The sequence below is a fragment of the Schistocerca cancellata genome, chromosome 10, assembly GCF_023864275.1.
Source record: "Schistocerca cancellata isolate TAMUIC-IGC-003103 chromosome 10, iqSchCanc2.1, whole genome shotgun sequence".
NCBI lineage: Eukaryota > Metazoa > Arthropoda > Insecta > Orthoptera > Acrididae > Schistocerca > Schistocerca cancellata.
In genome coordinates this window covers 154599624-154620190 of record NC_064635.1, presented here as the reverse complement: position 1 = coordinate 154620190, position 20567 = coordinate 154599624, and the positions used below count along the sequence as shown (strand labels likewise).

General features: G+C 43.7%; 1 protein-coding gene across 1 annotated transcript in view; it reads right to left on the bottom strand.

The window, feature by feature from the left end:
* Positions 1-20567, bottom strand: part of LOC126106664 (uncharacterized) — a 205609-nt gene that overhangs the window by 85209 nt on the left and 99833 nt on the right. Inside the window, exon 3 of the mRNA XM_049913029.1 lies at positions 13544-13574. Within this exon, the coding sequence (XP_049768986.1) occupies positions 13544-13574 (31 nt within the window). The remainder of the gene's footprint in view (positions 1-13543; positions 13575-20567) is intronic.

Here is a 20567-nt window from a genome sequence, read left to right as displayed (position 1 = left end):
GACGATCGTAGAGATGCTGGATGTAGTCCTGTGGAACGGCTTGCCATGCCATTTCCACCTGGCGCCTCAGTTGGACCAGCGTTCGTGCTGGACGTGCAGACCGCGTGAGACGACGCTTCATCCAGTCCCAAACATGCTCAATGGGGGACAGATCCGGAGATCTTGCTGGCCAGGGTAGTTGACTTACACCTTCTAGAGCACGTTGGGTGGCACGGGATACATGCGGACGTGCATTGTCCTGTTGGAACAGCAAGTTCCCTTGCCGGTCTAGGAATTGTAGAACGATGGGTTCGATGACGGTTTGGATGTACCGTGCACTATTCAGTGTCCCCTCGACGATCACCAGTGGTGTACGGCCAGTGTAGGAGATCGCTCCCCACACCATGATGCCGGGTGTTGGCCCTGTGTGCCTCAGTCGTATGCAGTCCTGATTGTGGCGCTCACCTGCACGGCGCCAAACACGCATACGACCATCATTGGCACCAAGGCAGAAGCGACTCTCATCGCTGAAGACGACACGTCTCCATTCGTCCCTCCATTCACGCCTGTCGCGACACCACTGGAGGCGGGCTGCACGATGTTGGGGCGTGAGCGGAAGACGGCCTAACGGTGTGCGGGACCGTAGCCCAGCTTCATGGAGACGGTTGCGAATGGTCCTCGCCGATACCCCAGGAGCAACAGTGTCCCTAATTTGCTGGGAAGTGGCGGTGCGGTCCCCTACGGCACTGCGTAGGATCCTACGGTCTTGGCATGCATCCGTGCGTTGCTGCGGTCCGGTCCCAGGTCGACGGGCACGTGCACCTTCCGCCGACCACTGGCGACAACATCGATGTACTGTGGAGACCTCACGCCCCACGTGTTGAGCAATTCGGCGGTGCGTCCACCCGGCCTCCCGCATGCCCACTATACGCCCTCGCTCAAAGTCCGTCAACTGCACATACGGTTCACGTGCACGCTGTCGCGGCATGCTACCAGTGTTAAAGACTGCGATGGAGCTCCGTATGCCACGGCAAACTGGCTGACACTGACGGCGGCGGTGCAAAAATGCTTCGCAGCTAGCGCCATTCGACGGCCAACACCGCGGTTCCTGGTGTGTCCGCTGTGCCGTGCGTGTGATCATTGCTTGTACAGCCCTCTCGCAGTGTCCGGAGCAAGTATGGTGGGTCTGACACACCGGTGTCAATGTGTTCTTTTTTCCATTTCCAGGAGTGTAGGTCAGGCGATAACTACACGCAGGAGGCGGCTACACGGGTAGCAGGGGCTGTGTGGCGTGGACTGGGCGGTTTCTTGAGGGTAAAGGGACACGAGAAAACATAGAAAGGGCTTCAGTCTAAAAGGATGCAGGCCGAACACAGGATGAAGTAGATGCAGGAACCATCGGTATAACAGATGTAAACTGTCGTAGCTGTTTTGGGAAGGTACCAGAGCTCCAGGCGCTAATAGAAAGCACTGATGCTCAAATCGTTATAGGCATTGAAAGCTAGATAATGCCGGAGATACGATCAGCCGAAATTTTTCAGAAGGACCTTACAGTGTTCCGAAACGCTAGGCTAAACACAATTTGCGGTGGCGTGTTTGTTGTTGTTACATGTAGTTTCCACGTCACGAAATTGGAATAGGAGTTCCTGTGAGTTAGTATGGGCAGGGTTCATTCTTGGCAACCGGAATACGATAATAAATAGATCGTTTTACCGACCTCCCAATTTAGATGATGCAGTTCCTGAAAAGCTGAAAGAAAACTTGAGTTTTATTTCAATCATGTACCCGACTCATACAATTATAGTTGGTGGTGACTTTAACGTACCCTCAATATGTTGGCGAAAATACATGTTAAAATCCGGAGGTACGCATAAAACATCATCCGGAATCGTGCTAAACGCATTCTCTGAAAATTATTTCGAGCAGTTAGTTCGTAAGACCAAGCGAATAGCAAACGCTTGTGAAAACACATTCGACCTCCTAGCTATAAGAACGCCCGAGATAATAACGAGAATCAAAACGGATACAGGGATTAGTGAACACAGGGTTGTCGTAGCGAGATTCAATATTCTAAGCCCCATATCCTCCAAAAGCAAACGAAAAATATAACTATTAAAAAAATCAGATAAAAATTCACTTGACGCCTTCTTGAGAGACAATTTCCACTCCTTCCAAATTAACAATGTAAGTGTAGACGAGATGTGACTTGAATTCAAAGAAATAGCATCGACAGCAATTCAGAGATTTACACCAAATGAATTAACAAACCACGGAGCTGTCCTCCTTGGTACACAAAATGGGTCAGAACGCTGTTTCAGAAACAACGAAAGAAGGATATCAAATCACCAAGATTTCGAAGCTCGAAATTCAGCGCAGACTTTAATGCGGGATGCTTATAATAGATTCCACAACGAAACTTTGTCTCGAAACATGGCAGAAAATCCAAAGAGATTCTGGTGGTATGTGAAGTATGCTAGCGGCAAGACACAATCAATGCCTTCTCTGCGCGATAACAATGGACATACTATCGAAGACAGTGCTGCCAAAGCAGAGTTCCTAAACACAGCCTTCCGAAACGCCTTCGCAAAAGAAGACGAAGTAAATATTCCAGAAGTCGAGTCATGAACAGCTGCAAAGATGAGTAACGTAGAAACAGAAATCCTCGGAATAGTGAAGCAACTTAAATCACTTAAGAAAAGCAAGTCTTCCTGTCCAGACAGTATAACAATTAGGTTCCTTTCCGAGTATGCTTGTACGATAGCTCCATACTTAACAATCATAGACAACCGTTCGCGAGAAGAAAAATCCGTGCACAAAGCCTGGAAAGCTGCACAGGTCACACAAGAAAGGTAGTAGGAGTAATCCACTTAATTACAGGCCCATATCGTTAGTGTCGATATGCAGCAGGATTTTGAATTCGAACATTATGCATTACCTCGAAGAGAACGTCTATTGACACACAGTCAACATGGATTTAGAAAACATTGTTCCTGTGAAACACAACTAGCTATTTATTCGCATGAAGTGTTGAGTTCTGTTGACAAGGGATTTCAGATTGATTGCGTATTTCTGGATTTCCGGAAGGCTTTTGACACTGTACCACACAAGCGGCTTGTAGTGAAATTGCGTGCTTATGGAATATAGTCTCAGTTATGTGACTGGATTCGTGATTTCCTGTCAGAGAAGTCACAATTCGTAGTAACTGACGGAAAGTCATCGAGTAAAACGGGAGTGATTTCTGGCGTTCCCCAAGGTAGTGTCATAGGCCCTTTGCTGTTTCTTGTCTATATTAACGATTTGGGAGAGAATCTGGGCAGGTGTTTTAGGATGTTTGGACATGACGCTGTCGTTTATCGAGTAATAGTCAACAGAAGACCAAAACAAATTGCAAAACAGATTTAGAAAAGATATCTGTATGGTGCAAAAATTGGCAATTGACCCTAAATAACGAAAAGTGTGAGCTCATACACTTGAGTGCTAAAAGGAATCCGTTAAACGTCGATTACACGATAAATCAGTCTCATCTAAGGGCCGTAAATTCAACTAAATACCTAGGAATTAGGAAGACCGAGAGACAGATGGCTGAAAGGAGTGGATGAGTGCGTCCAGAAGAAATAAGACTGGACCAAGGTGAAGACGGAGTGATGGTGGCAAGACAGCAGACGATGGAGAGGCTTATCTTCCAAACAGACCCTGCCAGAGGCTGGAAACTGTCCATGATGATGATGATGATGATGATGATGATGATGATGATGATGATGGTGGTGGTGGTGGTGGTGGTGGTGGTGGTGATGACGTTGGAATTATAATTACGAACAATTTAAATCGGAAGGAACACAGAAAATGTTGTGGGGAAGGCTAAACAAAGACTGCGTTTTATTGGCAGGATTGTTAGGAAATGTAACAGATCTACTAAAGAGACTGGCTACATTACGCTTGTCCGGCCTCTTTTAGAATAGTGCTGCGTGGTGTGGGGGATCCTTACCAGACAAGACTGACGGAGTACATCGAGAAAGTTCGAGAAAGTTCGAATTCTACGTCACCCGCTCCTGTTCCGCGTTAACACGGAGTCGATATCATTAAAACAAAGGCGTTTTCCGTTGTGGCGGGATCTTCTCACGAAACTTCAATGACCAACTTTCTCCACCGAATGCGAAAACGTTTTGTTGACATCGACCTACGTAGGGAGAAACGATCACCACGGTAAAATAAGGGAAATAAGAGCTCGCACGGAAAGATATAGGTGTTCATTTTTTCCACGCGCTACACAGGATTGGAATAACAGGGAATCAGGCACTTAAATGTGATTCGCAGAGTGTCGATGTACATGTAGCTGCTGTGACTGTTACAACGATTCCATCTGAGAACAACTCGCAGATATACGCTGTCTTTGTTTTTGCTGGTTGGAGTTAACAGTTTTGGTCTTAATCTTTGGTCCGCCTGTTACCTCAGGTATATTTATCGCAGCTCTACACTAGGTGCTTGGCCCTGAACTACTGGAAAAAGTAACACTATGTGGATGATGTGTTAATTATCACTGCCACCTGGACAGTGGATGTTACGCTTATTCAAAAAGCAAGCCTTTAGGCAAGCAGGAACTATAGCAGACTTGGAGAAATATAACTTTGGGCAATCCAAACATAAATTTCTTCCACATAGAAATCAGCAAGGCAACATCCCTGATAAGGTGAAAATGAACACTAAAAAATGGTTCAAATGGCTCTGAGCACTATGGGACTTAACATCTATGGTCATCAGTCCCCTATAACTTAGAACTACTTAAACCGAACTAACCTAAGAACAGCACACAACACCCAGTCATCACGAGGCAGAGAAAATCCCTGACCCCGCCGGGAATCGAACCCGGGAACCCGGGCGTGGGAAGCGAGAACGCTACCGCACGACCACGAGCTGCGGACTATGAACACTATCATCAGTTCCTCAGAGGAGGAGAAAACTGACGTCATTTTTAGGCGTTTGTTCTTTTTATAGATGTTTTGTCGACGAGCATGGTCTAAATAGTACCGTGTTGACCAGTCTGTTAAAGAAAAATATGCATATCTGGCTTTTGAGAAGTTCAAGGAAAGCTTGTCTGAAGGACGGATGTCAGTTTATCCTTGCTCGAGTCTAGACTTTTGTTTAGCAGTTAATGCTTCAAAAATAGGAATAGGATGGTGCCTATTTCAGACTAAACAAGAGGACAGACAAACCACGATACGAACAATCAGTTTTGTTAACAGCATCTTCGATAATTGTGAACAGGCTTGTTCGACAATCGAACTAGAAGCATTGGCAGTGGTGTGCGCGTTTAAGAGCTTCCACTAATATTTAGAGGGACAACGCTTGGATGTTTGAGGTGATCACAATGCCTTAAGCTCTCTGTTTACCTGCAGACTGCTATTCTCGCCCTTAGAGCGTCGCCATATGACTTAGTTGTCTACTTGGATAGAACATACAATTCTGTCATTAACACATTGACGAGCCTATTACAAGAATTATTGTTAGAGGTACTTCAATAATTTTATTTTTATTATTTTTGATTTCCTATGTAAAGCCTTTCTGTTCCATTTATAATTGCTTTTTTTTTACTACATTCCCTTTGAATAATATTGAATTTACTACAGTTTTGATGCCCAGCATTGGGCCATTCAATTTCATTTGCACGCTCCTTATTTGCTACAACACACATTTTTGAGGGACAGTCCTGAATTAAGTGTTTGACGTGGAAAATACCAAACTCTTGCCTCAGCTGTCGACAATATCTGAGGTTCACAACGATAAAGGCAGAAGCTGCTCTTTCACCAGTTCGATTGCCGAGTGGAAAATGGGCATTTAGAGATCGAAAGGCAACAAGCTGTTATGTTTCAGTTACAGACACCTTCCGCATTCGTACACTGCCATAAAGAAAAAAGAAGAATATTTTAAGACAAAGCCCACTGCCGTACTAACGCCGAAGTCTGTTTCCTGTGCACCCTTGTATTCACTCACCTAGCCACTGAAACCAGGAGGACAAGACGCGTTGACGATTGGCGGAGGGGAGGCCACCCCAGATGGAAATGCTCCACGGATTACAGTTACCGAGATATGATCGTCGAGACCAGCCTGCTAGGACACCTGTAGTTGTGTTCGTTATTTTCTGTGCCATCTGATGCTTATTGTTGCCACCTGAAGAACATTATGTTCCGAACCTATGGGCATTGTGCTGAATTATTCTAAAGGAAAACACATCTGGCCAACAGCAACCTCTGTTGCTAGAATAATTATTGATGACACAACAAAAACTTTTGAATTTCTCGTTTTACGCAAAAGTAGCTGTAATGTTTTCCTTGGTGTAATGCAATCGAGTCAATAACACAACAAGCAACATACGATGCCAGAGAGTATCGATCTCTCCATTTGGATATAAATAACTTCGGATAAACATGTACTGACACAAATGGCTGTTTCATTTTTAAATATTCATATTACACATATTTTACCAATGTTGAAGCAGTTTACTTAAATTTTTAAAAATTTATTTTTTTGTTTCCAAGATGTACCAGCGATTATTAAGGACACAGTTTCAACTCTTTGATTTTATACTATGTCTCTGCCCTTCCATGGTAACAGTCTTCGCAGGAATGTAATGTGAAAGGACTGCCTTGGCAGAAGAGCTATTGTAAACGCCGCTAATGGCTTTTGTAATACTCCTGAAGCCAGAAGTATCTTTTCGTAATAGTTCAGTGTGCACAAATATTAGTTAAAGTAGTTGTGTACATAGTGGCAGCCACTCAAGGAATATATAACAGAACTGATTTAAAAATATATTTCAAAGGCCCAGCCGAGTCTTTACAAGTTTTCTCTTTGAGCAACCTTGGCTGTGCCTACACGACACAAGTTCCTTCCCTTTCACAACCGAGGCGGTTCTGTCCAGTTAAAGCTACTGACGAGATATGCCCTCAGCCCTCTGCTGAAGTATGCTTGCCAGTTAAAGCCATCGGTTTAGCCAAGAGCCGGAACGGAGGGGCAAGTCACGTGTGTGGGCGCTGGAGAGTTCTGCAGGGCAGTGCACACAAGCTTCTCTCTCTTGCGACCCAGACCTCCTCTGGCTCAGCACCGCCTGACTGGCTGCCAGCAGAACATAACATGAACTGCCTCCCCTTCCATCGCCACCTCCTAGACTGGCTTACACCTGGTAATTTCCTATTCTAGCCGTGCACTGTGAATTTCACACACTGCAATATACAGGATCTATCAAAAATAATCATCCAATTCGGCACGTCTATATTTCTGAAACTAATAAACATATACAATGAATTTTGTTTTTTGATGAATGGGAAACTCAAATTCTTCTTTTTCATACCTTTTCAAGAGTGTTCAATACAGCCCACTTGAGATGCATAGGATATGTCAATCCGGCATTCAAACTGCTCCCACACTGCAGCGAGCATGTCTTGAGTTACAGCTCCCATAGATGCTGTTATCCGATATCTAAGTTCATTCATTGTTGTTGGTAACGGCGGCACATAAACGGAGTCTTTTATAAGCCCCCACAAGAAATAATCACATACAGTCAGGTCCGGCGACATTGGAGGCCAGTAATGAAAGAGCGAATCATTCGGTCCAGTGCGACCGATCCATCTTTCAGTAACCCTTTACTTAAAAATTCCCACACTGCCAGATTCCACTGTGACGATGCCCATCTTGTTGGTAAATGAAGTCATTCGAATCAGCCTCCAACTGTGGAAAAATAAATTTCTGACGCATATCGTGATATATGAAAGGACTGTATCAGTGTTATCAGCAAAGAAAAATGGACCATACATCTTTTCCCGTGAAACGGCACAAAACACATAAAATTCTGGAGAATCCCTCGTATGTTGAACAACTTCATGTGGTTCTCCCGTACCCCACACTCTCGCATTATGACGGTTCTCTTTTCCATTTAAATGGAATATTGCCTCGACACCTAAAGACTAAGAGCTGAAGAAAACTGTCATGCTCCATCTTGCCATGAACGAAATTACAAAACTCTACACGTTGTTGTTTGTCACCTTCACGAAAAGCTTGCAGTAGTTAAATTTTGTACGGTTTCATGTGTATACGTCAACACTATATACGTCAGACGGACATCAGGGGTATGTTGAGCTGTCGAGCTGCACGGTGAACGGATTTGTGCGGATGTGTTCGACGTCTGTGTCAGACACTCGGGGATGGCCCAGCGATTTGCCTTTACATAAACAACCTGTTTCTCATGCCATCGTCTAATTCTCTGTGCTGTACGAGATCCACACCATGCCTAGTACGAAAGCCACGATGATCAGTTATCACTGACCTGCACTGCGTAAAGCGTAGAACACAAAACGCTTTCTGTTGTCCCGACACCATTTTTTGGTAGACGTGAAGTTGTCGTACACTGCTGCTACCTAGCGGGAACCATGTAAAACTCGAGTGTTTGCTCCTTTCGATCAGTATTTTGTTCACGCACGTATCTCAGATAAATTAATAGTTACGATTTTTTTTAAATCGGTTGCTTCTTTTTGATACACCCCGTATTTTCTTTGTTCGACCAAATTACCTGTTCTATCGCTTAAGGTCAGTCCTGGACACCCACCCGTCAAGCCCTGACTGCTTGACCTGGATACAATGCCGCCATAAGCGGGATGCAACAGTGTCCCTCTCCCCACTCCTGTACAGCCGATTAAAAGTTCAGAAACACTACTTCATTGAATAATCATTGTAAGCAAGCTGAATAATACAGTCATTTCACCAGTTAATCTTTCTTCTTATCAGAAATAGCGTCCCAGACCAGCATGCTATCCCACAGAAGCCAACGCGACCGCCAACAAAATGACAGGACAAGTACTTATGTGGATGAGGGATTCGATGCAACTTATTTGAAACAAATGTTCAACTCCTTGTTAGAAGGAAGATCACTGAACATTAAGCACTTACTGCGTTTCTTTCATGGCCATCTTCCACATTAGCTGCTGAAATCAGTTATTATTGGTAGAAAACCAATTTAATTTAAAGAAAATTTTACACTAAACGTGGTTATAATTATTTGCAGAATAACCGTGGAAGATGCTACACAAATAAAAGCGGAATGCGTCTGCCGTAAAGTTCTCTTTACTTAAATTGCAGTGAGCTCAAGACGGAAAACCGATACTAACTAAGAAGGCACTTAAGATGCCATTACCTTCGACGGCTGTTCCATGACACCTCATAAGCATTCATAAACTGTGGTAGATTGGAGCTCCAGATTGTGAAGCTACTGAAAAAAGGACAGGTAACAACTACTGTTGTGTCTACTACAGCAGACACTCCTATCCGGTCATCATGAACGAGAAGAGTTCTACCCACACTCGCATTTTCGCCACAGCCTTGTTTATTTGTCCTCAGCAATAAACTCAAGCTTTGGGTGTTTCTTCCTAGCATTACTTATCCTTAGAGAAGAACGGAAACTGGAGATAAGATCTGCACATAAAAACATATCAATTTTTGTACATTACAGAAAAATATTGGGCGGCTGGTTGCTTTCAATTTTACCTGTTGCACATCACTGGTGACAAATACACCACATTCTTTGACTGAAACGCAAAAGAGTTTCGGTGCTCTGTCCCGTCATTTTTTGCAGGAATAGTATTTGTTAACAATAGTGCTAGTAACAGAACGTATGATTTACCCTTGTATCAGGTGTCTAATGTCACAGTACTAGTACAGGCTGCATGTGCCACTCTGAAATCACATTCTGTAATGATATGAGAAATATACATCGGAAGCCGCGGGAAGCGGCCGCGAAGTTTGAGACGCCATGACATGTCACGGACTGCACAGCCCCTCCGGCTGGAGGTTCCAGTCCTCCTTCGGACATGGGTGTGTGTGTGTTGTTCTTAGCATAAGTTAGTTTAAGTAGTCTGTAAGTCTAGGAACCGATGACTTCGCCAGTTTGGTCCCTTAGGATTTCATACACATTTGAATATTTTTTACAAATTGGAAAATGAAATAATTTGTTTGTCACAAAGATCTACTCAGTTACATAAGGTTCACATAATCTTCTGGTAGTAAATAGTTAATTCTAATTGTTGTTGTTGTTGTGGTCCTCAGTCCAGAGACTGGTTTGATGCAGCTCTCCATGCTACTCTATCCTGTGCAAGCTTCTTCACCTTCCAGTACCTACTGCAACCTACATCCTTCTGAATCTGTTTAGCGTATTCATCTCTTGGTCTCCCTCTATAATTTTTACCCTCCACGCTGCCCTACAATACTAAGTTGGTGATCCCTTGATGCCTCATAATATTCCTACCAAGCGATCCCTTCTTCTAGTCAGGTTGCGCCACAAATTTCTCTTCTCCCCAATCCTATTTAATACCTCCTCACAAGTTATATGATCTACCCACCTAATCTTCAGCATTCTTCTGTAGCACCACATTTTGAAAGCTTCTATTCTATTCTTGTCTAAACTATTTATCGTCCACGTTTCACTTCCATACATTGCTACACTCCATACAAATACTTTCAGAAACGACTTCCTGACATTTAAATCTATACTCGATGTTAACAAATTTCTCTTCTTCAGAAACACTTTCCTTGCCATTTCCATTCTACATTTTATATCCTCTCTAATTCGACCATCATCAGTTATTTTGTTCCTCAAATGGCAAAACTCATTTACTACTTTAAGCGTCTCATTTCCTAATCTAATTCCCTCGGCATCACCCGATTTAATTCGACTACATTCCATTATCCTCGTTTTGCTTTTGTTGATGTTCATCTTATATCCTCCTTTCAACACACTGTCCATTCCGTTCAGCTGCTCTTCCAGGTCGTTTCTGTCTCTGACAGAATTACAATGTCATCGGTGAACCTTAAAGTTTTTATTTCTTCTCCATGGATTTTAATTCCTACTCCGAATTTTTCTTTTGTTTCCTTTACTGCTTGCTCAATATACAGATTCAATAACATCGGGGATAGGCTACAACCCTGTCTCACTCCCTTCCCAACCACTGCTTCCCTTTCGTGCCCCTCGACTCTTATATCTGCCATCTGGTTTCTGTACAAATTGTAAATAGCCTTTCGCTCCCTGTATTTTATCCCTGCCACCTTCAGAATTTGAAAGAGACTATTCCAGTCAACATTGTCAAAATCTTTCTCTGAGTCTACAAACGCTAGAAACGTAGGTTTGCCTTTCCTTAATCTAGTTTCTAAGATAAGTCGTAGGGTCAGTATTGCCTCACGTGTTCCAACATTTCTACGGAATCCAAACTGATCTTCCCCGACGTCGGCTTCTACCAGTTTTTCCATTCGTCTGTAAAGAATTCATGTTTGTATTTTGCAGCCGTGGCTTATTACACTGATAGTTCGGTAATTTTCACATCTGTCAACACCTGCATTCTTTGAGATTGGAATTATTATATTCTTCTTGAAGTCTGAGGGTATTACGCCTGTCTCGTCATCTTGCTCACCAGATGGTAGAATTTTGTCAGGGCTGGGCTCTCCCAAGGCTATTAGTAGTTCTAATGGAATGTTGTCTACTCCCGGGGCCTTGTTTCGACAGGTCTTTCAGTGCTCTGTCAAACTCTTCACGCAGTATCATAACTCCCATTTCATCTTCATCTACGTCCTCCTTCATTTCCATAATATTGTCCTCAAGAACGTCGCCCTTGTATAGACCCTATCTGTACTCCTTCCACCTTCCTGCTTTCCCTTCTTTGCTTAGAACTGGGTTTCCATCCGAGCTCTTGATATTCATACAAGTGGTTCTCTTTTCTCCAAAGGTCTCTTTAATTTTCCTGTAGGCAGTATCTATCTTACCCCTAGTGATATACGCCTCTACATATTTACATTTCTCATTTGTCCTCTAACCATCCTTGCTTAGTCATTCTGCACTTCCTGTCCTTCTCATTTTTGAGACATTTGTACTCCTTTCTGCCTGCTTCATTTACTGCATTTTTGTATTTTCTCATTTCATCAATTAAATTTAATATCTCTTCTGTTACCTAAGGATTTCTATTAGCCCTCGTCTATTTGCCCACTTGATCCTCTGCTGCCTTGACTATTTCATCTCTCAAAGCTACCCATTCTTCTACTGTATTTCTGTCCCTCATTCCTGTCAATCGTTCCCTGATGCTCTCCCTGAAACTCTCTACAACCTCTGGTTCTGTCAGTTTATCCAGGTCCCATCTCATAAATTCCCACCTTTTTGTAGTTTCTTCACTTTTAATCTCAGTTCATAACCAATATATTGTGGTCAGAGTCCACACCTGCCCCTAGAAATTTCAATTTAAAACCTTGTTCCTAAATCTCTGTCTTACCATTATATAATCTGATACCTTCTAGTATCTCCAGTCTTCTTCCATGTATAGAAACTTCTTTCATGATTCTTGAACCAAGTGTCAGCTATGATTAAGTTATGCTCTGCGCAAAATTCTACCAGGCGGCTTCCTGTTTCATTCCTTATCCCAATTCCATATTCACCTACTATGTTTCCTTGTCTTCCTTTTCCTACTATCGAATTCCAGTCACCCATGACTATTAAATTTTCGTCTCCCTTCACTATCTGAATAATTTCTTTTACCTCATCATACATTTCATCAATGTCTTCATCATCTGCTGAGCTAGTCGGCATATAAACTTGTACTACTGTGGTAGGCGTGGGCTTCGTATCTATCTTGGCCACAATAATACGTTCACTATGCTGTTTGTAGTAGCTTACCCGAACTCCTATTTTTCTTATTCATTATTAAACCTACTCCTGCATTACCCCTATTTGATTTGTATTTATAAATCACCTGACCGGAAGTCTTGTTCCTCCTGCCACCGAACTTCACTAATTCTTGTTATATCTAACTTTAACCTATCCATGTCCCTTTTTAAATTTTCTAACCTACCTGCCCGATTAGAGGATCTGACATTCCACGCTGCGATCCGTAGAACGCCAGTTTTCTTTCTCCTGATAACAACGTCCTCCTGAGTAGTCCCCGCTCGGAGATCTGAATGGGGGACTGTTTTACCTCCGGAATATTTTACCGAAGAGGACGCCATCATCGTTTAACCATGCGGTAAAGCTGCATGCTCAGGGAAAAATTACGGCTGTAGTTTCCCCTTGCTTTCAGCCGTTCGCAGTACCAGCACAGCAAGGCCGTTTGGGTTAGTGTTAAAAGGCCAGATCAGTCAATATACAGACTGTTGCCCCTGCAAATACTGAAAAGGCTGCTGCCCCTCTTCAAGAACCACACGTTTGTCTGGCCTCTCAACAGATACCCCTAGGTTGTGGTTGCACCTACGGTACGCCTTTCTGTATCGCTGAGGTGCGCAAGGTTCCCCACCAACGGCAAGTTCCATGGTTGATGGGGGTGGGGAATTCTAATTATCATATTATTCCTACCAGGAAAGTTTGTGACATGATATTTCATGATAAAATGTGTTTTTCTGAGACAATGTTGAGAAATGATTTGAGTAACACTGGAAGTGGTTGTTGACAAACATTGTAGGGCTCCGAAAATATTGACAACGCATCTCGCTTATCACGCCCACAATCGTGAATCTCTCTTCAATATTCTTACTGGTCTCAATGTGTACTCACCCTTTTGGCACGAAACCCCAGAGGCTCCATCCTGAAAAATTACAAAAATATCGTGGTATATTACATACTTCCTTCTACTGTAAATTTGTTTACATACCTAAACTAAGAAATAACAGGCTGTTTGTTAAGTTGTGTTACACACTTAAAGCGAAAGCAGTTATAACTTTGTGTAGGGGACAGTGTCGGGATCCTAGCCGTTACTGTGCATCTGCAAAAAACGTGTGATAACGAATTGCACTCTTCAATGTGCGCTATTTAACAGACGTGTGGTAGTTCACTGACTCCTGCAAACGCAGAGGCGCGATAACAACACCGCACGGTAATCGCTGTTGAACTGCAAACGGTCAGTGCAGTAAGAGGCACCGTGTGTACTATGCGATATACGGTGCTGACCGTTGGAATTGTAGAACCGTGGATACGCCACGGAACAATCGTTAAATATGTATACTCGGATATGCAAATGGTTATTACATCACAGCTTAGGTAGGAGTAACAGTATTTTCAACATTTCGCGGCCATGTCAGCAACTGTATGAATATTAATTTTAATTTTAAAAATCAACAGCCTCAGTTGCACATATCACCTAGATTTACCTAGGTTTCTGTCGGGATAACCAAACCTCGTTCAGAATAAAAGTAACTGCCGTTTGTCGTAGTGGATGTCATCTAGCTAAAACTAAAAATCCATAGCCGGCCGCGGTGGTCTAGCGGTTCTGGCGCTGCAGTCCGGAACCGCGGGACTGCTACGGTCGCAGGTTCGAATCCTGCCTCGGGCATGGGTGTGTGTGATGTCCCTAGGTTAGTTAGGTTTAAGTAGTTCTAAGTTCTAGGGGACTTATGACCTAAGATGTTGAGTCCCATAGTGCTCAGAGCCATTTGAACCATTTTTAAAAATCCATAAATTATCGTCAGACTGTACAAACTTATCTGAAACTGCATCGGCCCCTCTTCGCGAGTTCCAGTACAGCACTCGTGGCTGCCGCATCGCGGTCGCGAAGTGGGGCCGAGGCAGTTTCAAATACCTTTTTACAGTCTGACGATAATTTATGGATTTGTGGTTTTAGCTTGACGATATACACTGTGGACAAACGGTAGTTACTTATATTCTGAAGAAGGTTGGGTAATCCTGACTGCAACCTAGGTAAATGCGCCGCGGCCCAGCGGCCCACCCACGCTGCGGCCCTCTGTCCTGTCCTGTCCTGTCCTGTCCTGTCCTCCAGCACTTCCCGGGTCTGTTAGGGCCTCACCGCTGACGCACACGTAGGGAACTGAGTGTAGAAGAGTGGCAGGCGGGCGGGAACCCAGCGGCCTGGGGAACTGACACACTCTTCGCACGGCCGTGCAAGTTCGCACACCCCGTTGCGTACTGTCACGCTCAAAGATGTCCGAACGACCTTTGTTGCGTTCCACCTCAGTTGTCTGCAGCCCTCATAACGAAACTGTACTCTACCTCTTCTCGCCTCATTTCTACATACAAATCTGACGACGACAAATGATTTCAAAGGAGCCCACTAGTGTTAAAAAAAATGGTTCAAATGGCTCTGAGCACTATGGGACTTAACATCTGAGGTCATTAGTCCCCTAGAACTTAGAACTACTTAAACTTAACTGTGGTGACACCGCCAGACACTTGCTAGGTGGTAGCCTTTAAATCGGCCGCGGTCCGTTAGTATACGTCGGACCCGCGTGTCGCCACTATCAGTGATTGCAGACCGAGCGCCGCCACACGGCAGGTCTAGAGAGACTTCCTAGCACTCGCCCCAGTTGTACAGCCGACTTTGCTAGTGATGGTTCACTGACAAAATACGCTCTCATTTGTCGAGACGATAGTTAGCACAGCCTTGACCTACGTCATTTGCTACGACCTAGCAAGGCGCCATTACCAGTTACTATTGATGCTGTAAAACATGTACCGTCAAGAGCGATGTTCACCATTTATGGATTAAAGTTAAGTATTCCACAGCTACGTCCTTTTTTGCTAGTCTGATTTCCTTGTCCTGTTCCAGACCTCACGCCAGCCTGCGTGAGCTAAAACGCGTGCCTTTCGGCTTCCTCTCAAAACCGGGTTGGCTCTCTTGCCAATCCACAACACTAACTAACTTAAGGACATCACACATATCCATGCCCGAGACAGGATTCGAACCTGCGACCGTAGCGGTCACGCGGTTCCAGACTGAAGCGCCTAGAACCGCACGGTCACACAGGTCGGCGACATATCAAAAATACAGTGTGTATCAAAAAGAACCATCCGATTTAAAATGAGTCATAACTGTTACGTTATTTGAGATATGTGCGTGAACAACGGACTGTTGAAAAGAGCAGACCTTCGAGTTTTACATGGTTCCCGCTAGGAAGCAGCAGTGTGCGCCCACTTCAGTTATAGTAAAAAGGGTGACGGGACAACACAAAGCGTTTTGTGTTCTACGTTTCGGGCAGTGCGCGTTAGTAGTAACTGTTCAGCGTGACTTTCGTACTAGGTATTGTGTGGATCCTCCTGTAGGACAGAGCATTAGACGTTGGCGTGAACAATTCCGAGAAACAGGTTGCTTCTGCAAAGGCAAACCGGCGGCGCGTCCTCGAGTGTCTGACACAGACACGCATCCGCTATGGTTTCACAAGGAGGCCGCAGAAATCCGTTCGCCGTGGAGCTAGACAGCTCAACGTGCCCCCGATGTCGGTCTGGCGTGTGCCTCGTCGACGTTTACACATCAAACCTTACAAAATTCAGCTACTGCAAGCTCTTCGTGAATGTGAAAAACAACAACGTGTGGAGTAATTTCGTTTTTGGCGAGATGGAGGATGACAGTTTTCTTCCACGCCTAGTGTTTAGTGACGAGGCAACATTCCATTTAAATGGAAAGGTGAACCGTCATAATGTGAGAGTACGTGGTAGGGAAGATCCACATGAAGTTGTAAAACATAAGAGCTACTCTCTAGAATTTAATGTGTTTTAGGCAGTTTCGCGGGAAGAGTTGTATAGTCCATTTTTCTTCCCTGAGAACACTGTTACAGGAGGCACGTATCTCGATATGCCTGAGAACTTCCTTTTCCCTTCAGTTGGAGACTGATTCGAACGACTTCGTTTACCAACAGGATGGGGCACCGCCATTGTGGCATCTGCAAGCGCCGTAATTTTTATATCAGAGGATTACTGAACGATGGATCGGTAGCACTGGACTAAATGATTGAGGCTTACATTACTGGCCTCCAAGCTACCGGACCTGACTGTATGTGATTAATTATGGTGGTGGTTTATAAGACTCCGTTTATGTGCCGCCGCTATAAACAACAGTGTATGAGGTGAGACATCGCATAGCTGTTACTCAAGACATGCTCGCTGTAGTGTGGGAACAGTTTGAATACCGTATCGACATATTCCGCCCCCCATGCACCATAGACCTTGGCGTTGGTGGGGAGGCTTGCGTGCCTCAGCGACACAGATAGCCGTACCATAGGTGCAACCACGACGGAGGGGTATCTGTTGAGAGGCCAGACAAACGTGTGGTTACTGAAGAGGGGCAGCAGCCTTTTCAGTAGTTGCAGGGGCAACAGTCTGGATGATTGACTGATCTAGCCTTGTAACATTAACCAAAACGGCCTTGCTGTGCTGGTACTGTGAACGGCTGAAGGCAAGGGGAAACTACGGCCGTAATTTTTCCCGAGGGCATGCAGCTTTACTGTATGGATAAATGATGATGGCGTCTTCTTGGGTAAAATATTCCGGAGGTAAAATAGTCCCCCATTCGGATCTCCGGGCGGGGACTACTCAGGAGAACGTCGTTATCAGGAGAACGAAAACTGGCGTTCTACGGATCGGAGCGTGGAATGTCAGATCCCTTAATCGGGCAGGTAGATTAGAAAATTTAAAAATGGACATGGATAGGTTAAAGTTAGATATAGTGGGAATTAGCGAAGTTCGGTGGCAGGAGGAACAAGACTTTTGGTCAGGTGAATACAGGGTTATAAATACAAAATTAAATAGGGGTAATGAATAAAAAAATAGTTCGGGTAAGCTGCTACAAACAACATAGTGAACGCTTTATTGTGGCCAAGATAGACACGAAGCCCACGCCTACAACAGTAGTACAAGTCTATATGCCAACTAGCTCTGCAGATGACGAAGACATTGAAGAAATGCATGATGAGATAAAAGAAGTTATTCAGATAGTGAAGGGAGACGAAAATTTAATAGTCATGGGTGACTGGAATTCGGTAGTAGGAAGAGGAAGAGAAGGAAAGATCATAGGTGAATATGGATTGGGGCTAAGAAATGAAAGAGGAAGCCGCCTGGTAGAATTTTGCGCAGAGCATAACTTAATCATAGCTAACACTTGGTTTAAGAATCATGAAAGAAGGTTGTATACATGGAAGAACCCTGGAGATACTAAAAGGTATCAGATAGATTATATAATGGTAAGACAGAGATTTAGGAACCAGGTTTTAAATTGTAAGACATTTCCAGGGGCAGATGTGGACTCAGACCACAATCTATTGGTTATTAACTGTAGATTAAAACTGAAGAAACAGCAAAAAGGTGGGAATTTGAGGAGATGGGACCTGGATAAAGTGAAAGAACCAGAGGTTGTAGAGAGTTTCAGGATGGGCACAAAGAAACAATTTACAAGAATGGGGGAAAGAAATACAGTAGAAGAAGAATGGGTAGCCTTGAGGGATGAAATGGTGAAGGCAGCAGAGGATCAAGTAGGTAAAAAGACGAGGGCCAGTAGAAATCCTTGGGTGACAGAAGAAATACTGAATTTAATTGATGAAAGGAGAAAATATAAAAATGCAGTAAGTGAAGCCGACAAAAAAGAATACAAACGTCTCAAAAATGAGATCGACAGGAAGTGCAAAATGGCTAAGCAAGCATGGCTAGAGGGCAAATGTAATGATGTAGAAGCTTATCTCACTAGGGGTAAGATAGATACTGCCTACAGGAAAATTAAAGAGACCTTTGGAGAAAAGAGAACCACTTGTATGAATATCAAGGGCTCAGATAGAAACCCAGTTCTAAGCAACGAAGGGAAAGCAGAAAGGTGGAAGGAGTACATACAGGGACTGTAGAAGGGCGATGTTCTTCAGGACAATATTATGGAAAGGAAGAGGATGTAGATGAAGATGAAATGGGATATATGATACTGCGTGAAGAATTTGATAGAGCACTGAAAGACCTAAATCTAAACAAGGCCCCGGACTAGACAACATTCCATTAGAACTACTGATAGCCTTGGGAGAGCCAGTCCTGACAAAACTCTACCATCTGGTGAGCAAAATGTATGATACAGGTGAAATACCCTCAGACTTCAAGAAGTATATAATAATTCCAATCCCAAAGAAAGTAGGCGTTGACAGATGTGAAAATTATCGAACTATCAGTGTAATAAGTCACGGTTGCAAAATACTAACGCGAATTCTTTACAGACGAATGGAAAAACTGGTAGAAGCCGACCTCGGGGAAGATCAGTTTGGATTTCGTAGAAATATGGGAATACGTGAGGCAATACTGACCGTACGACTTATCTTAGAAGCTAGATTAAGAAAAGGCAAACCTACGTTTCTAGAATTTGTAGACTTGGAGAAAGCTTTTGACAATGTTGACTGGAATAATCTCTTTCAAATTCTGAAGGTGGCAGGGATAAAATACAGGGAGCGAAAGGCTATTTACAATTTGTACAGAAACCAGATGGCAGTTGTAAGAGTCGAGGGACATGAAAGGGAAGCAGTGGCTCTGAGGACTATGTGACTGAACTTCTGAGGTCATCAGTCCCTTAGAACTTAGAACTAATTAATCCTAACTAACCTAAGGACATCACATACATCCATGCCCGAGGCAGGATTCGAACCTGCGACCGTAGCTGTCCCGCGGTTCCGGACTGAGCGCCTAGAACCGCTAGACCACCGCGGCCGGCGGGAAGCAGTGGTCCATTCCGTTCAACTGCTCTTCCAAGTCTTTTGCTGTCTCTGACAGAATTACAATGGCATCGGCGAACCTCAAAGTTTTTATTTCTTCTCTATGGATTTTGATACCCACTCCGAATTTTTCTTTTGTTTCCTTTACTGCTTGCTCAATATACAGATTGAATAACATCGGGGAGATTCAGAAGGATGTAGGCTGCAGTAAGTACTGGGAGATGAAGAAGCTTGCACAGGTTAGAGGAGCATGGAGAGCTGCATCACACCAGTCTCAGGACTGAAGACCACAACAACAACAACAACAACAACAACAACAACATTGACATATTGTGTGCATCTCAAGTGGGGCGTATTGAACACCTATGGAAAGGTAAGAAAAAAATTTTTATGAGCTTCCCGTTCATCGAAGAACAAAATTCATTGTACATGTTTATTAGTTTCAGAAATATACATGTGCCATATCGGATAATTCTTTTTGATACACCCTTTGTAACCATTCTCATTACCACTCAATCGGATCACAATTTGTCGTGGTTAACAGATTTCTCATCAATACCTGGTCTCCCGCAAGGAATGTAGAATGCCACGCTAAAAGATTTCTTAACCACCCATCGACTGTCGGTAACTTGGAGCGCGGGTTTTTATGAACTGGTTATTGAGGTAACCAGTTAGAAAAACCGCTATTAACGTCGTCAAGCGCTGTATGTAAACATCAATATCAACAGTTTATCATTACTACTTTCGCTGTATTCGTGACGGCTTGTTCACCTACGTGAATTTCGGAGAACATCTATCCACATTTTTGTGGAGCACAAGTGGCATTCAGTATACAAGGTGTACATGATCAACTAGATATGTATTTATATGAACTTCAAATGTGATGAATAATTTCCTTCGGACATAGAATGTAACCCGGCACCACTGATAACTACGTAACGCTTCCGTGCCTAACAGAGGCGTGAGCACGGCACCGATCGTCATTGCTGATTATGAAATTTCTAATTTTTGGCCACTAACAGTTAGCAAGACTCAGTTTAAATTTGCACGGCAAAAACTTTCGAATTTGGAGTCTTCTTCATCGCCTACTGTTCATTTTAACTAACCATGAAAGA